The sequence below is a fragment of the Panthera uncia genome (assembly GCF_023721935.1).
Source record: "Panthera uncia isolate 11264 chromosome C1 unlocalized genomic scaffold, Puncia_PCG_1.0 HiC_scaffold_4, whole genome shotgun sequence".
Classification (NCBI taxonomy): Eukaryota; Metazoa; Chordata; class Mammalia; order Carnivora; family Felidae; genus Panthera; species Panthera uncia.
Genome location: NW_026057585.1, coordinates 68350800 through 68364016, shown reverse-complemented (window position 1 = coordinate 68364016; position 13217 = coordinate 68350800). Strand labels below are relative to the sequence as shown.

Sequence of the window (13217 nt, the reverse complement as noted above, 5' to 3'; positions counted from 1 at the left end):
TCAGAATAATCAAAAGCAGCTTACTACTGGCCAGGCATTGTTCTAAGCACTTTACACATATTTATTCAATTCCTACATCAATACTGTATAGTTTCTATTATTATACCCATTTTACAGATAAGGCAACTGAAGGGCAGGGGTGTTAAGTAACTTGCCCAATGTTACCCAGCAAGTAAGTTGAAAAACCAAGAGCTGAATCCAGTGAATACAACTTTGGAGCCTCCATTTTTATTGAGTTGCCATATGGCAGAATATAAAATTTATTTGGCTTAGGGCAAGTGACACCTATTTGCAAAGTAAAGCCTGGCATCCAGATGAGACACTCACTTTGACAGCATACTCTTTGCCATTCTGCAGGCTCACGGCACCTTGGACTTTGGCATAGGCTCCCTCTCCAAGCAATTCAGAGGTCAGCTTGTACATATCTAGAAGCGAAATGGGTGAGAGGAATTACGAGGTGAGTCACGCATTTTCAAGCCAACATGGAAAGAGGAGCTTCTGCCACTGCCTGTCCCTGTGTGACAGCTTAGGCACACACAATGGCTCCGCAGCACTCAGTGATGAGGAAGATCATTAACTGTTCCAGCCATCTTAGGACTCAGTTTCTCAACAGCCACACCACATCGAAGGCATCCTGTTCCTCATTTTAGAGATGAGGTCAGTGAAAGAGTTTCAATTCAGCCCACACCTCCTGAGCATCCGCTATGTGCCGGACAACATATTAAACTCATAATAGCGACAGAGTGAGGAATAAAGTATAGTCCCTGCCCTTTGAGGGTCACAGTCCAGTGGGAAAGACAGTCATATCAACAAATGACTCCAGAATAAACCAGGCAGTGGTAAGTACTATTATAAAGGGACAAGACTCAGCGAAAAAGAACAAGGGGAGGGAAAGGTTAAATCTGTTTAGGGAAACTGGGGGATCCTCATAGAAGGAGTGTGATTCAAATGGACATCATTCATTCATTTACTCATTTACTCATTTTCTGAGCACCTGCTCTGTGCCTACGTCTGTGCTAGGCACTGGTGATAAAAGGGAAATAAAGCAGTTTTATTTTACACCACACACAGAAGTCACTGGAGGTTTCGAGAAGTTTCCAGAAGTCACCCACAGGAAACAGGAGACAGAAGTAGGATGCAAACGGATGCCTTGAGGTTTTTAGGGTGCTGAGTCAGGGCAGTTCTAACAGAGGAATAGGCCTGGGTTGAAAGAACATACAGGTAACCTGCCTAAGCTCACAAATAGCACAAATTTTTGAGCCCCTTCCTAAGAAAGCCACAGCTCCATCGTGGCCTTTGCCGAGCTGACCTCCTCCTCCCTTGACCTCCATTCTTCAGTTTGTTTCCTCTCAAGGCAGCCTAGCATTTAAACCCACAGAGTGAGCAGAACACTTGCAAACCATGAAATTAGATTTTATCACTTTTAGCATGAGAAGCCTATAATTGCACAAGCCATCCTTGAATAACAGGAAATACTCTCATGTTCACTGAAAGGGCAAGACCTGTTGATTTGGAAACTATTCTAAAAACCTTGAGGCTTTTATCAATCCCCACGACCCTCCTATACACATATGTTTACGTTTTAAGTTAAAGACAAACCCTACACTAAGTACCTTCCTGGGTCCATCACAGTTTGGTCTTGTGACTGTTTATAAGCATGTACACTGTTGTTTGTAAGTATTTTAAATGACATGTTTCTCTCACAATGGATACTTTGGCATTAGCCTTTCATGCATGTCAGGATAGGCTGGTGGTTAGAAGCCCAAATATTCCTGATTCATAAAAGGGCTCGTTATTAGAATCACTGTACAAAACAATCAATTCACTAGTGTATCTGCAACATTGGAAAGAAGGCCCATGAGGGGAAGCTGTTTCAGTTCTCATGATGAAAGAAACACAATAAATGAAGGGGGGAGGTGTCACTCCTGGAGTAGCTACTGATCCATTTGCAAAAGTGTTCAGTGATTCACTTCATTTCATCACATGTCCAGAGATAACAGGACCAGCACTGAATCTGTGCCTCACAACCTGAACACGGCATGAACTCTTAAAATGGAGTCAAACTCATACAGCACAAGTAGCTGCAATCTCTAGGAGTCAAATCCTCTGCTTATAGAAGATTTAACTTTCATCTGGAGCTGTGGCCCTAGGTGTTCTCTCTTACCTGGTTGTTCTACATCTCAGCAGCCCCTGCAGGAACAAGCTGGGGGCAAAGATCACATCAGAAAAGAGCTGAAACACACCAAGTGATCTCACTCCATATACAAGTCTGACAAGCTGGTCTTCCTGTTCCCCTGATGAAGTGCTGAAAGCATTCAGAGCACACCATCCGAGAGCTCTGCCATCCCATCTTTCATCCCTATCACACAGATAAGCACGAGGTGGCTCTCAGATGATGCACGCTCTAACCTAGATCCATGGGCTACCAGAATGCCATATGGTAGAGCCGTAGGCCCAGATCTGAGAAGTCGTGTGACCCACCTTCAAACTTTCCTGGTAAGGAGTCAGTGGCCCGGGCCTTCCGCTTCTTCTTTTTCCTCTTGTCACCTTCTGCAATAGGAAGGGGCTCACTGCTGCCCATCTCTGGGAGAAAAGAGATGTAAGGGAAACATCACTATACTGATCAAGCCATAAGTTCACCCAGAAGGGAAAAAAAAAGTGTGTGGGGGGGGGACCCAGGAGCTTTACACTGATGGTTTTTAAATATCTGTGAGGACTATTGATTTGTTTGACCCAGGAGGCAAAACTAAAGGCAAAGCCATTATAGGAGATCATTAACTGTGGAAAGGAACTCAGACAGACAGGCTAGATTAAAAGAGGATAGCAGAGCTTGCTTTATCCAGGCTCATTAGCACATGGATCTAGATCGCCACCAGTCAAACTACAGTTCCCAACAAAAACAATGAATCCATAAGCAGAGTCCCACCTGTGACGTCCTCCTGCCTCAGCACCAGAAAGGCAGGACCCAGGGAGCTAAGCAAGGGCGTGGGCTTGGGAGGGGTCCATGCAAATGAAGTCATATATGCAGCAACATCTGAATGGATGTGCACATAGATTCACAGGCCTTTGGTGGAGCAGCCTCTGGAGGTACAATGGGGCAGGGGACAGGGTTGAGGATGGCCCTAAATTACTTCATGTCTAACAGCAAAGACCTGAGTACCTGTGGAGCCCCGAGCACACTCTCCCCTTCCCCTCAGCTCCTTATTTGAGAGGATACATTTAGGGTCCATTCAGAAGTCTGCAGTTGACAGGTCTACATCAGGCTGCTGGATGAGGTCATTCATTGCAAAAACATTATTATCTCTCATTGACCAGCAGGTTAAAGGGAGGCTCCCCATGTTCAAGGGAGGATTTGTGAGGCAAGCATTTCAACACTGGATACACTGGGCAGGAAAGGGTAGGGACAGAAAGAATAAGCAGGAGGCATGAGGGGAAAGAGAAAGGGGGCACGGGGAACCAGGGCCCAATCACAGCACTGTTTCTAAGACACTCTAGTAAGGGCCTTCCCCTATTAAAGATAAATTACTTATAGAACATGTCATGCCCCTGATGCAGAGTGAAGCCTTAATACTCTTTGCCTGCAGTTAGAAATAATAAGATTTCTCTGAAGTCTCTGGGTCTAAATCCCCACCAGGGTGATTAAACCTTTACATCCTTCTAAAATAGAGGCACTTGGGTACTGGTGGGGCATTCAGTATGACAGACTTTTAGACCAACCTTCAATAAACACAGGCTCTGGCTTGTTGGATTTTTTTTTTTTTTCCTAAGAGGTTTTGAAATGGAAGCTGGCTCTTTGCCCATTGAAGGGAAGGGCCCACTTTCTTCTTGGAGGACTCCGGCTGAACACGGTTGGAGAAATGGCAACTTGGCTCAGGAAGATTGATTAGAGCCAATGTACATCTATACATTGTTCTCAGAAGCAAGTACCCAACAGCCATTAAGAGAAAGCAGAGCGATGGCACTTGTCGACACCACAGCCTGGAAAGCACAGTTAGACAGCTGAGCGTCTGACAGCCCGGTTTGGGCGATTCCTCCTCCATTCTTGGATCTGATGACAGCAGATCTTCAATTATACTTCATTTTTTGAAATATTTTTTAAAGTTTATTTATTTTTGAGAGATAGAGAGAGAGCACAAGCAGGGTGGGGCTGAGAGAGGGGGACAGAGGATCCAAAGCAGGCTCCATGCTGACAGCAGCAAGCCTAATATGGGGCTCGAACTCGCGAACTGTGAGATCATGACCTGAGCTGAAGTCAGACGCTCAAACGACTTAGCCACCAGGTGCCCCCAATGATATTTTAGGGAACAGATAAACACATGGATAAAAGGAGTCCACAGGGGATCTCAAAATAGTACTCTGGCTAATAGCTTCAAGCACAAGATAAATCTGGGGACTGTAGCTAGTTATGAATTCAAAGAATCCAACTTGAATCAGCATCCAATATCCACCCTCCCCCCAAGGTAAATGAAAGGGAAAAAGCTGCCCAACGCAGTGAGAATTCTACAGAAATGAAACACAGGGGGCTCTTCAGGAGCCCAGGGAGGGGCACTGGCCATGGGGACAGCAGGCAGAGGAGGAGGGACCACTGTCCCTCTCACCCTGCCCTTGTGTGCAGTCCTGTGTCAGTCCTTGTCCCCATCTATGTTCTCATCGGTGCTGCGAGGCAAACGCAGAGCGGACTGACTTTGGATTCACTTCTGTCTCCTTCCCCTGCCTGCACTCTGATGGAGGGCCTGAGGACAAGCAAAACAGCCAAAAGGCAGGCAATGCAGAGGAGCAGCAAGAGAGCTGGCAGCATTATAATTCACAGGGGATGCTCAGACATACTTACGACTCTAGCTAGAAAACCCTGTTAGCGGCAATTTATACTTGGTTTTTACCACAGCAGGGCTGAGGGAGCCTCTTGTGGAAGAATCATACCTCTGAGCACCGCCACATACTCAATATTAGATTTTATGGCTTCACACACAAAAAGATAGAGTACCTGGACTATTCTGCATGGATTTCAATGGAAGAGGGTACGCCAGAAGGGACAAATGGTTAACACTTTCCTTGGAAACAGAACTTGTTGAAGGAGAGTTGTTTTTGAAACTAGGAAGAAAAAAAATGTAGGAAGACAGTGAAGTAAAAAAACAAAACACAACAAAACAAAACATGCTTAACTTCCCTGTTTACACAGGGAGGGGGGAGGTGTCCTAATCTTACCAAGGGGTTGATAGGTCCCCATCTGGAGCTGTCCATAAACTCTGTTTTATCACGGTCCACTAGCGGGGGCTGTGGGTCCTTAATTTATTAATTGCACAATCATTTGATGAAAGCTTCCTCAAGGCGTAAGGCTCCACAATCACACTGGTCCCTGGCTCACCTCCTTCCCTTGGCCCACGACGTCCTCTCAGCCACCAAAACCCAGCTCAGAAGGCTGTGCCCCTTTGAATGAGTTCAGTTTGTACAAACACTTTGGAAATCAGTTAGGCACCAGGCAAACAGATGGTATTATTGCATAGAACTAATAGTGCTCCTCCTCTGCTCCCAAACACCCCGCTAGAAGTTCTACTAGAGCGCTGACAGAATTTGGTGCTGAGCACTGACAGCCTTGAGCTCTCTCTAGTGTTCCTACAGGCCAGGACTGTTGCCTGTTCATCTCTGCATCTCCTATAAGCCGCGGCACAGCGTCAGATACCCATGAAGTATCAGAAAATGTGCTCTGAAGTGAAATGATATGAAACAATGCACACTCTTAGTGTCAGGTGCGTGCATGTCACCTGTAACAAGGTACAAGTAACAAGGACATGCGCTGAAAGAAATGTGAGTACACCTCTTCCTACAGACAATGCAGTGTAAGGCTATTCAGTTCTATGAGTTCTCCGACAAAGTCCTTCTAAGAAAAAGCCCCATGACCCAGGAGATCCTAGCCAGAAGTCTAGTGCCTGCTATAGGATTGGGCAATGTGTTATTTTAGAGGAGAAAGTGAGTACTTCCTTTAAGTTTTCAGACAGACCCCAGCTGGTGTGTAGGTTCCCAGTACTTCCACTGCCTCCAGCCCTTACCTTCCTCTTGGTCAGAGCTCGGTGGTCTACCATTTGTGTACTGGTGGAGCTGGAGCTGGAGCTGGAGGGGAAGCACAGTGTTGACAGGGAAGGACGTGAGCTTGGTATCAGAAGACCAAGGTGAGAGTCCTGACTCAGAGATTACCAGACACACCACCAAGGTTATGCCAAGCTACTCTGCCTCTTAGAGCCCCAGTTTCCTCATCAGTGGGGTAGGTTTTAAAATAACACCTGCCCTTTCCAGCAACCCTGTGATGACCCAATGACACACTTGGCAAATCTGTGTGTGCACACGTGTATGGAAATACCAGACAGAAATACATAAAAATGTTAACACTACTAAAATTTGAAAAGGTGCTTAGTATGTGCCAGGCACCATGCTAGGTATTTTACATACATTACAATAATTCCAATTCTTACAATAATCCCACGAGGTAAATATTTTGCCATATTTTAGGTGAGGAAAACTGAGGCTCAGAGGTTAAACGATCTACCAAACATCAAACATCTAGTTAGTGGTTTAGCGGGTTCAAACTCAGTGCTACCTTTCGAGTCCAGGATGTTTCTAATCTATATAGTAGTTTTCTCTGTGTGATAGGGTGATTTTTATTTTCTGCTTTATATTTTTCAGCATTTTCCAAATTGTATATAATGAAACGTGTTACTTTTTAATGCTCTTATTGTTTTGGCCAAGTTTTATTTTCAATAAAATACACAATAAATTTTCTCCGACACAAATTGCAATTTAGAATCTGATCATACAATATTTAAAAATGTATGTAGATTTCTCTGTATTGAAATTCAACATTCAGCGAGGAAAAAACATTTCAGGAATATCGGTGCCCTGAAGATGTTATTTTTATAATACTGGAAAACAACATAGAACACTATTTTAATTTTTATCTTTTTTAAATGCTAATTTTTTTAAAAGGAAAAATTCTGTAAAAACCAATATGACAATATGATGCAATGAGCATTTGAGCCTGAGAGATACCAGTCTCAATCCTGGCTCTCCAGCACTGTGTGCACTCTGGTAGCTTGCTTGGCTTCCCTAAGTATCCGTTTCTTCATGTAACAAAAAAGGTCAGAGTAAGGCCCGGGCTGCCTGCACCACCAGGCTGTGTGAGGGTCAAAGAAGACACAACATAAGAGCACTGCTGACTTACTCATTCGGCAACTACCATATTTACTGGGTACCTACAGATTGTCCAGTGCTAGGCAGTGAGAATACAAGAAAAGACACGGTCTCTGCCCTTAGGAATTTAAATCCACTGGTGTATAAAACAATTTCAGTAGAGTGGGACAGGTGCTGTGTGACAGCAAGTAGCAGGTGCTGTGGAGCAGAAGACAGTCATCAAACTCAGCTTGGTAACTAGAGGAAGGAAGAGCTAAGCTGACATCTGGGGGATAAATGGGAACTGGCCAGGGTGGGCCTGGGGAGAGAGACAGACAAAGAACATGTGCTAAGCCTGAAGAGAAGCATTATGGCTGGTCAGGGCAAATCAGAACTCCCGGAGCAGCTGAGGAGGTACTGAGGAGATTCACCTGGGTGGGACTGCAACAGCAACAGATGTTCCTGACAGGCAAGTACCCATCATCCACAGTTCCCCCCACAGGTGACCCCAAAGCCTGCCTCTGAAAGAACTGTCATTTCTCCAAACTGTCCCCCAAATCACCATATCTGTTCTCCATGTTTTGACAGAAACTTCAGAGAACCGACCAGCTCCTGCATCTGCTGTGTGATACCAAAGGAGATCATTTCCCCGCTAAGAACACGACTTTGCTGGCTAACTCAGCTCGGCAAATTTAGCTCACGCTCCTCTCCCAAGTACTTGAGAGTTCTCTTCAAAGACTATGGTTCACTCTTCTTCCCACCCTGTGAGAGTTATTTGCCTCAGTCACAAGGGCTTTCCAGAGAAGGAACAGTGGTGAGAACAAGGTGATGAGTACAATTATTTGTAGTGATGCCTTCTCAGTCACCAGCTGGTGGAGGTCCCCAAACAATGGAGACCGAAGGAAATGAAAGGAAGGGGGTGGGCACTCTTAAGGAAGAGCTAAGACTGACACATGTGTGGCCGAGGAGCAGGCACCGAGGATGGGTCTGGGGAGCTGGAGCCCAGGACGCTGACGTCCCTGAAGGAGTAGTACTCGCAGCCATGGTGCACACAATGACTAGTGACAGCAGGCACACTTACGTGGTGCTCTTCATATGCCAGGCAACGTCCCAAGTATTTTACAAACACCACATTTTACATATCCTAACTTATTTCATCTTCACAACTGGAGGAGATAAGTATAATTATTATCTACATTTTACAGATGAAGAAATTGAGCTACAAAGAGATTAAGTAATTAATTTGCCCATCGTCACGTAGCTAAGTAAGTGGCAGAGCTAGGATTTAAATCTAGATGGACTGGCTTAAAAGTCAAGCTTTTAACTATTACATTATTATAAGCATATTTAATATTACTTCATATATTAAATATTATTAATATTATATTTAAACATTAATGCTGAAAGGCAGGAGGGTAAAGTTAGCCAGGCATCAATAAGAATGCTTTTATTTAGAAACCTTAAAAAAAAAAAAAAGAAAGAAACCTTAGCACAGAGTTTCCCTACGGATGTGCTGTGAATGAGGTATTGATCCCCTCACCGGGCTGAACAATATCATTTTCTGTGTGTGCTATGATGTCAAAAAGGCTGGGCAGCCCTGCACTAGCTTACATAAATACAAAAGCATTACTGCCACATTATTATATTAATCAGAAATCTGATTTATCATAAGTTTCTCTGTCTTACTTGGAGATAACTTTGCATTTTATGCTTCCGCATATTATGGAGGATGAGCTACAAACCAGTCCAACCACGTTATTTCATGGCAGTTCGGGTATCAGGTACACAGCTACGTTCTTCTTCCACCTGACCTATTAGTTGGTTGATTTCGTTTCTGATGGATCATTACTGTGTAGGGGACAAGGTCAAGGAAAAGTACACTCCAACAGAAGCTAGTCAAATTTAACGCATGACAGATGAAAGGAGCCACCTGTGAAATCATCTCACTCAGATGACAGTCTGGGAGTGTGATTCCAAGGGGCTAGGGTAGTTCATAGGTTTTTCCCAAGAGTGCTGTGTGCTGCAAGGCTGGCCAGCATTAGGCAGACTGCAGATTCTCATTCAACTGCTGTGGAAGTGGGCAGTGTGAGCCCCCCCCCCCCCCGGGTGCCAGCAGGGTGGTCATTCACAACAGGCCCCCAACAGGGCTGTGACAGCAAGATTCCCAGAGGCAAAGGGTCTGGAGTCAGGCCCATCTTCTTCCTCTGTTTTGACTCTGGGATCACAAGCACTCTTCAGAGCTGTCACTGCATCTCCTGGTGGAAGGAATGATCAGAGGAAGGGTAGAGCGGGTAAAGGGAGTGTGTGCTTTAGAAAGAGCAAGCAGGAGTGAAGGACTGGATTTGGGTGAGCAGGTTAGTATAAAAAGCTGAAAAGGGCAGGCTGAAGTCAGATCACGCGGGCTTATTAACGTGGCCAGCGAGGCCCTCCAAGGTCCCTATCTACTTTGCAGCCTCCTCAAGCCTCAGTCCTTCTTTCAAGTAAAAATGAAGAGTTCAGCTTGTAATGCAAACAATCCCACAGGCGCTTTGCCTTGAGACAACCCGGGTACGTCAGCATGTACAGAAGTGCTTTGTGAGAGTTTCCATTTTGTCACCCAGAATAAAAAAAGATGTGTACTCCAGGGCTGAGATTCACCAAAATTAATACTTTTTATTGCTTCATCAGGACATTCTTAAGTGAAAATGGCATTTTGTAAGAAGCTGGGAGTGTAGCAGTGAGGAGTACAGAGGCTGCTAGCACATCTTTGTGCCGCTGCCTGGACTCATGCTCACGCACTAGCAGTTCTACACACCGTTGCTTTGCAACAACAAATAACATCTTAGTGCTATTCTGAAAACAGTTTTGACCTTGTAGATACCCTGAAAAGGTTTCAAAGACCCCCAAGGTCAGCAGAGCACACTTGTGAACCACCATTCTAGGCAGTGGGGAGGGACTGGGCTATGAAACTGGCTGTGATATGCAGAACAGACTGGAGGCTAGACTGAGTCTGGGAGAGTAGAGAGAGGCCGCCGCAATAGGCAGGAGGGCAAGGAAAGCCTGTGACCGAGGCAGGGACAGAATGGGAGAAAGAGGTGAGGGGATGAAGCCGCACAGGCAGAACTGGTCCTAGTCCTGCCAAGCGACTGGAGATGGTGGAGGAGTCCAAGATGACTACCCTTTGAAGGATGGGATGGGGCCTATTTTCTCTCTGTCCCCACTGCCCAGCAGGGATCCAGCACAGAGGAGGACCTCAGTATATGTTTATGAAGCTATGTTTATTAACTAAAGTCAGGTAACCCTAAAAGCAGTGGTACCACCAAAGAAGGGGAGAATTCAGGAAGGGGAGCTGGTTGGGAATGGGGGAAGGCCACTGGGAAGCTTCAGATAAAGAAGGGTGACACATAGCAGCAAAGGAGTAAAAAGCTCACAGATCAGACTAAAATTATTCTCAGCCAACCCTCATCTGACCCAATCTACAACACAGGCATTATTTATAATCTGCCAGGCATGATGAAGCCGCAGGTATTCAAGAACACTTCAGGGGCACGTGGGTGGCTCAGGTGGTTGAGCGTCTGATTTTGGCTCAGGTCATGATCTCACAGTTTGTGAGTTCGAGCCCCACATCAGGCTCACTGCTCTCAGTGCAGAGCCTGCTTCGGATCTTCTGTCTCCCTCTCTCTCTGCTCCTCCCCTGCTCTAGCTCTTGCTCTCAAAAATAAATAAAACATTAAAAAAAAAAAAAAAAAGAACACTTCAGAGTAGCATCATATGTCACAAATATTATGCAGTAAAAAAATAAAAATAAAAATAAATAATCCCAAAAGATACATCTCAAGCCATTATTAACAACGGTTACTTTAAGAGAATGAAATTGGGTGGGTACAGAACTTTACTTTTCATACCTCTGTTTTATTGGATTTTGTTATTTATGGTACAGTTGTTTTACTTTTATAAGTAAATAAATATGTTTTACTTACTGTGTGGTTTTCCTTGTGACCTTCTCGGCCATTGTATTCTGGTAGAAATGTGCTCGTCCCTACTAAGTAACTGTTTTAGGCATGCCAGGCAACCCAGTTAATCCTCGCTGCCCCCTGAATACTGAAATCTCTGACCCACCCTTCCCTCTGGAAGTATCAGGTAATTTCCGCCCGAAGCAATCTAAAAGGTTAAGTGAAATGTGCATCCGTCTTACCTTGCCCAACTTCTGAGAAGTAAATCCTCTGTAAACTGAGATGAAATAATGAAATAATGCTCCTGACAGAGGGCCGCTGTCTACCAGCTACTGCAGCATTTTAATTGCCTCTGGAGGGTAGCATTCTTCAGTTCTTCACTGGCTTTTGCTTCACCTGGCATGAAAATCTTTAAAAAAGCAGAAATAGAAAAGATATAAAAGTCTGACTTCTTTAAAATGACTAAAGAAGATAAGGCTCACTCTACATGTTCCCCCAAACCTATGTGTTATACTAGTAAGTAGATATACACAAGGCCATCACAGATTTCCATCTGTGGGAAAATTAGACATTTGAGTGTTTGAAAATGTTGACACCAAGCATTTGGAGATTTAACAAGGGTCTGAATAAAAGTTGTCAGATTCTGTTTCCACTGTGGGAGTCCAGACCTAGGCCTGGATGACGGTTCTGGACAGCTCTGGTCGCCGAAGAGCATCTCGCAGAAGGTAAAAGCTGACACTTCTCTGTCGTCCATGTTTTTAGGGATGAATGAGTTCTGGCTCTATCTCTTAGTGGCCAGGTCTAGGTCTCACAGGCAGCAGGCAGTGGAGCCAGAAAAGGTAAGAGTAGATGCCGAGAGCAGCAGGTGGTATAAACACGAGCAAGGTTTTATGCCCAATGCATAATTATTGCTAGTTTTCCATCTGATGTCATTTTCTACATGTCCACTGCTATTTTCAAACTCGCGGCTCTAGTTATCCTGTATCAAAGCTGATTTGTCAATTTCTCTACAAAATGAGTCTCTACTTCCCTTTTTTCCCAGTGGAAAAGCTCTGACCATGCAGTTTAAATCTGAATTCTGGGCCCCTGTGCTAACATTTCTAAAATGATTTTTAAACTGGAAGCCGGATATGTTTCACCATTACCTCAAATCACGTGTCCCAAAAAGGACTTGTCCCAACCCCCATCCTTCCTCCTTTCCCTTCTTCTCTATCAGATTATCTCACCCTGTCAGCTGCCCACCCACAGAATGTTTCTAAATCATTTCTTTTTTTTTGTTTTTAACGTTTATTTATTTTTGAGACAGAGAGAGACAGAGCATGAATGGGGGAGGGTCAGAGAGAGAGGGAGACACAGAATCCGAAGCAGGCTCCAGGCTCTGAGCCATCAGCCCAGAGCCCGACGCGGGGCTCGAACTCACGGACCGCGAGATCGTGACCTGAGATGAAGTTGGACGCTTAACCGACTGAGCCACCCGGGCGCTCTATGTAATTTCTGATGTCTCTTTCTCCTCTAACCTCCTTGCTCCAAATACTCACATGGTCAGGCTTTCTCTCAGCCTGGTACGTTGCTTCTTGAAAAGAACATCTATCCATCCTTCAGGACCTCTCATGAATTACTGAAAGTGGTTCCACAAAGTACAGCAGTCCCTGGCTCTTTTTTACTTCATCCAGCATTTCATCAAATCCATGGCATGCTATGATAATACACAGAGCTGCTATTCACATGCATGTGTGGCTTGCCCACTAGGCCATAAGCTCCTCAAAGGCAGTGACACCCCTTTTTCATCTTTGTATTTCTAGTATCTAACAGAGTATCTGGCACAAAAAAGGGCTCTAGTAAATATCCAAGTTACTTCATCCATAAAATACTTCTTTATTGTTCAAGAGAGAATGTTGGCACATACAATTATCCTTCCTACTGTACTTTTTATTCCCCAACAAATCTCTTTGGCCCAATAAAACTATTTCCAGGGCCCAAAGCAGCTCAGGTTACACTCCCTCTCCTTACAGCCACACCTCCAGGGACAACCTTGACCATCTTTGAACTTCAACTCTTTGTCTTTAGTCTTGCCATTGGTTGCTTCTTGTTGCTTATAGTAGGACTTGGCCAATTTTTAAAAAA

At 44.7% G+C, this 13217-nt stretch overlaps 1 protein-coding gene across 4 annotated transcripts in view; it reads right to left on the bottom strand.

Annotated features, from left to right (window-relative positions):
* MKNK1 (MAPK interacting serine/threonine kinase 1) overlaps positions 1 to 11367 on the bottom strand; it is a 31994-nt gene extending 20627 nt beyond the window's left edge. For 3 of the 4 annotated variants that reach the window (XM_049617256.1, XM_049617255.1, XM_049617258.1), the window contains exons 1-5: positions 11336 to 11367; positions 6048 to 6102; positions 2927 to 5091; positions 2482 to 2583; positions 328 to 425 (exon numbers count right to left, since the gene is read on the bottom strand). In XM_049617256.1, the coding sequence (XP_049473213.1) occupies positions 328 to 425; positions 2482 to 2583; positions 2927 to 3020 (294 nt within the window). In that variant the 5' untranslated portion in view covers positions 3021 to 5091; positions 6048 to 6102; positions 11336 to 11367. The remainder of the gene's footprint in view (positions 1 to 327; positions 426 to 2481; positions 2584 to 2926; positions 5092 to 6047; positions 6103 to 11335) is intronic. The other variant, XM_049617257.1, reaches the window with a different exon arrangement.
* Between the last annotated feature and the right edge of the window lie 1850 nt (positions 11368 to 13217).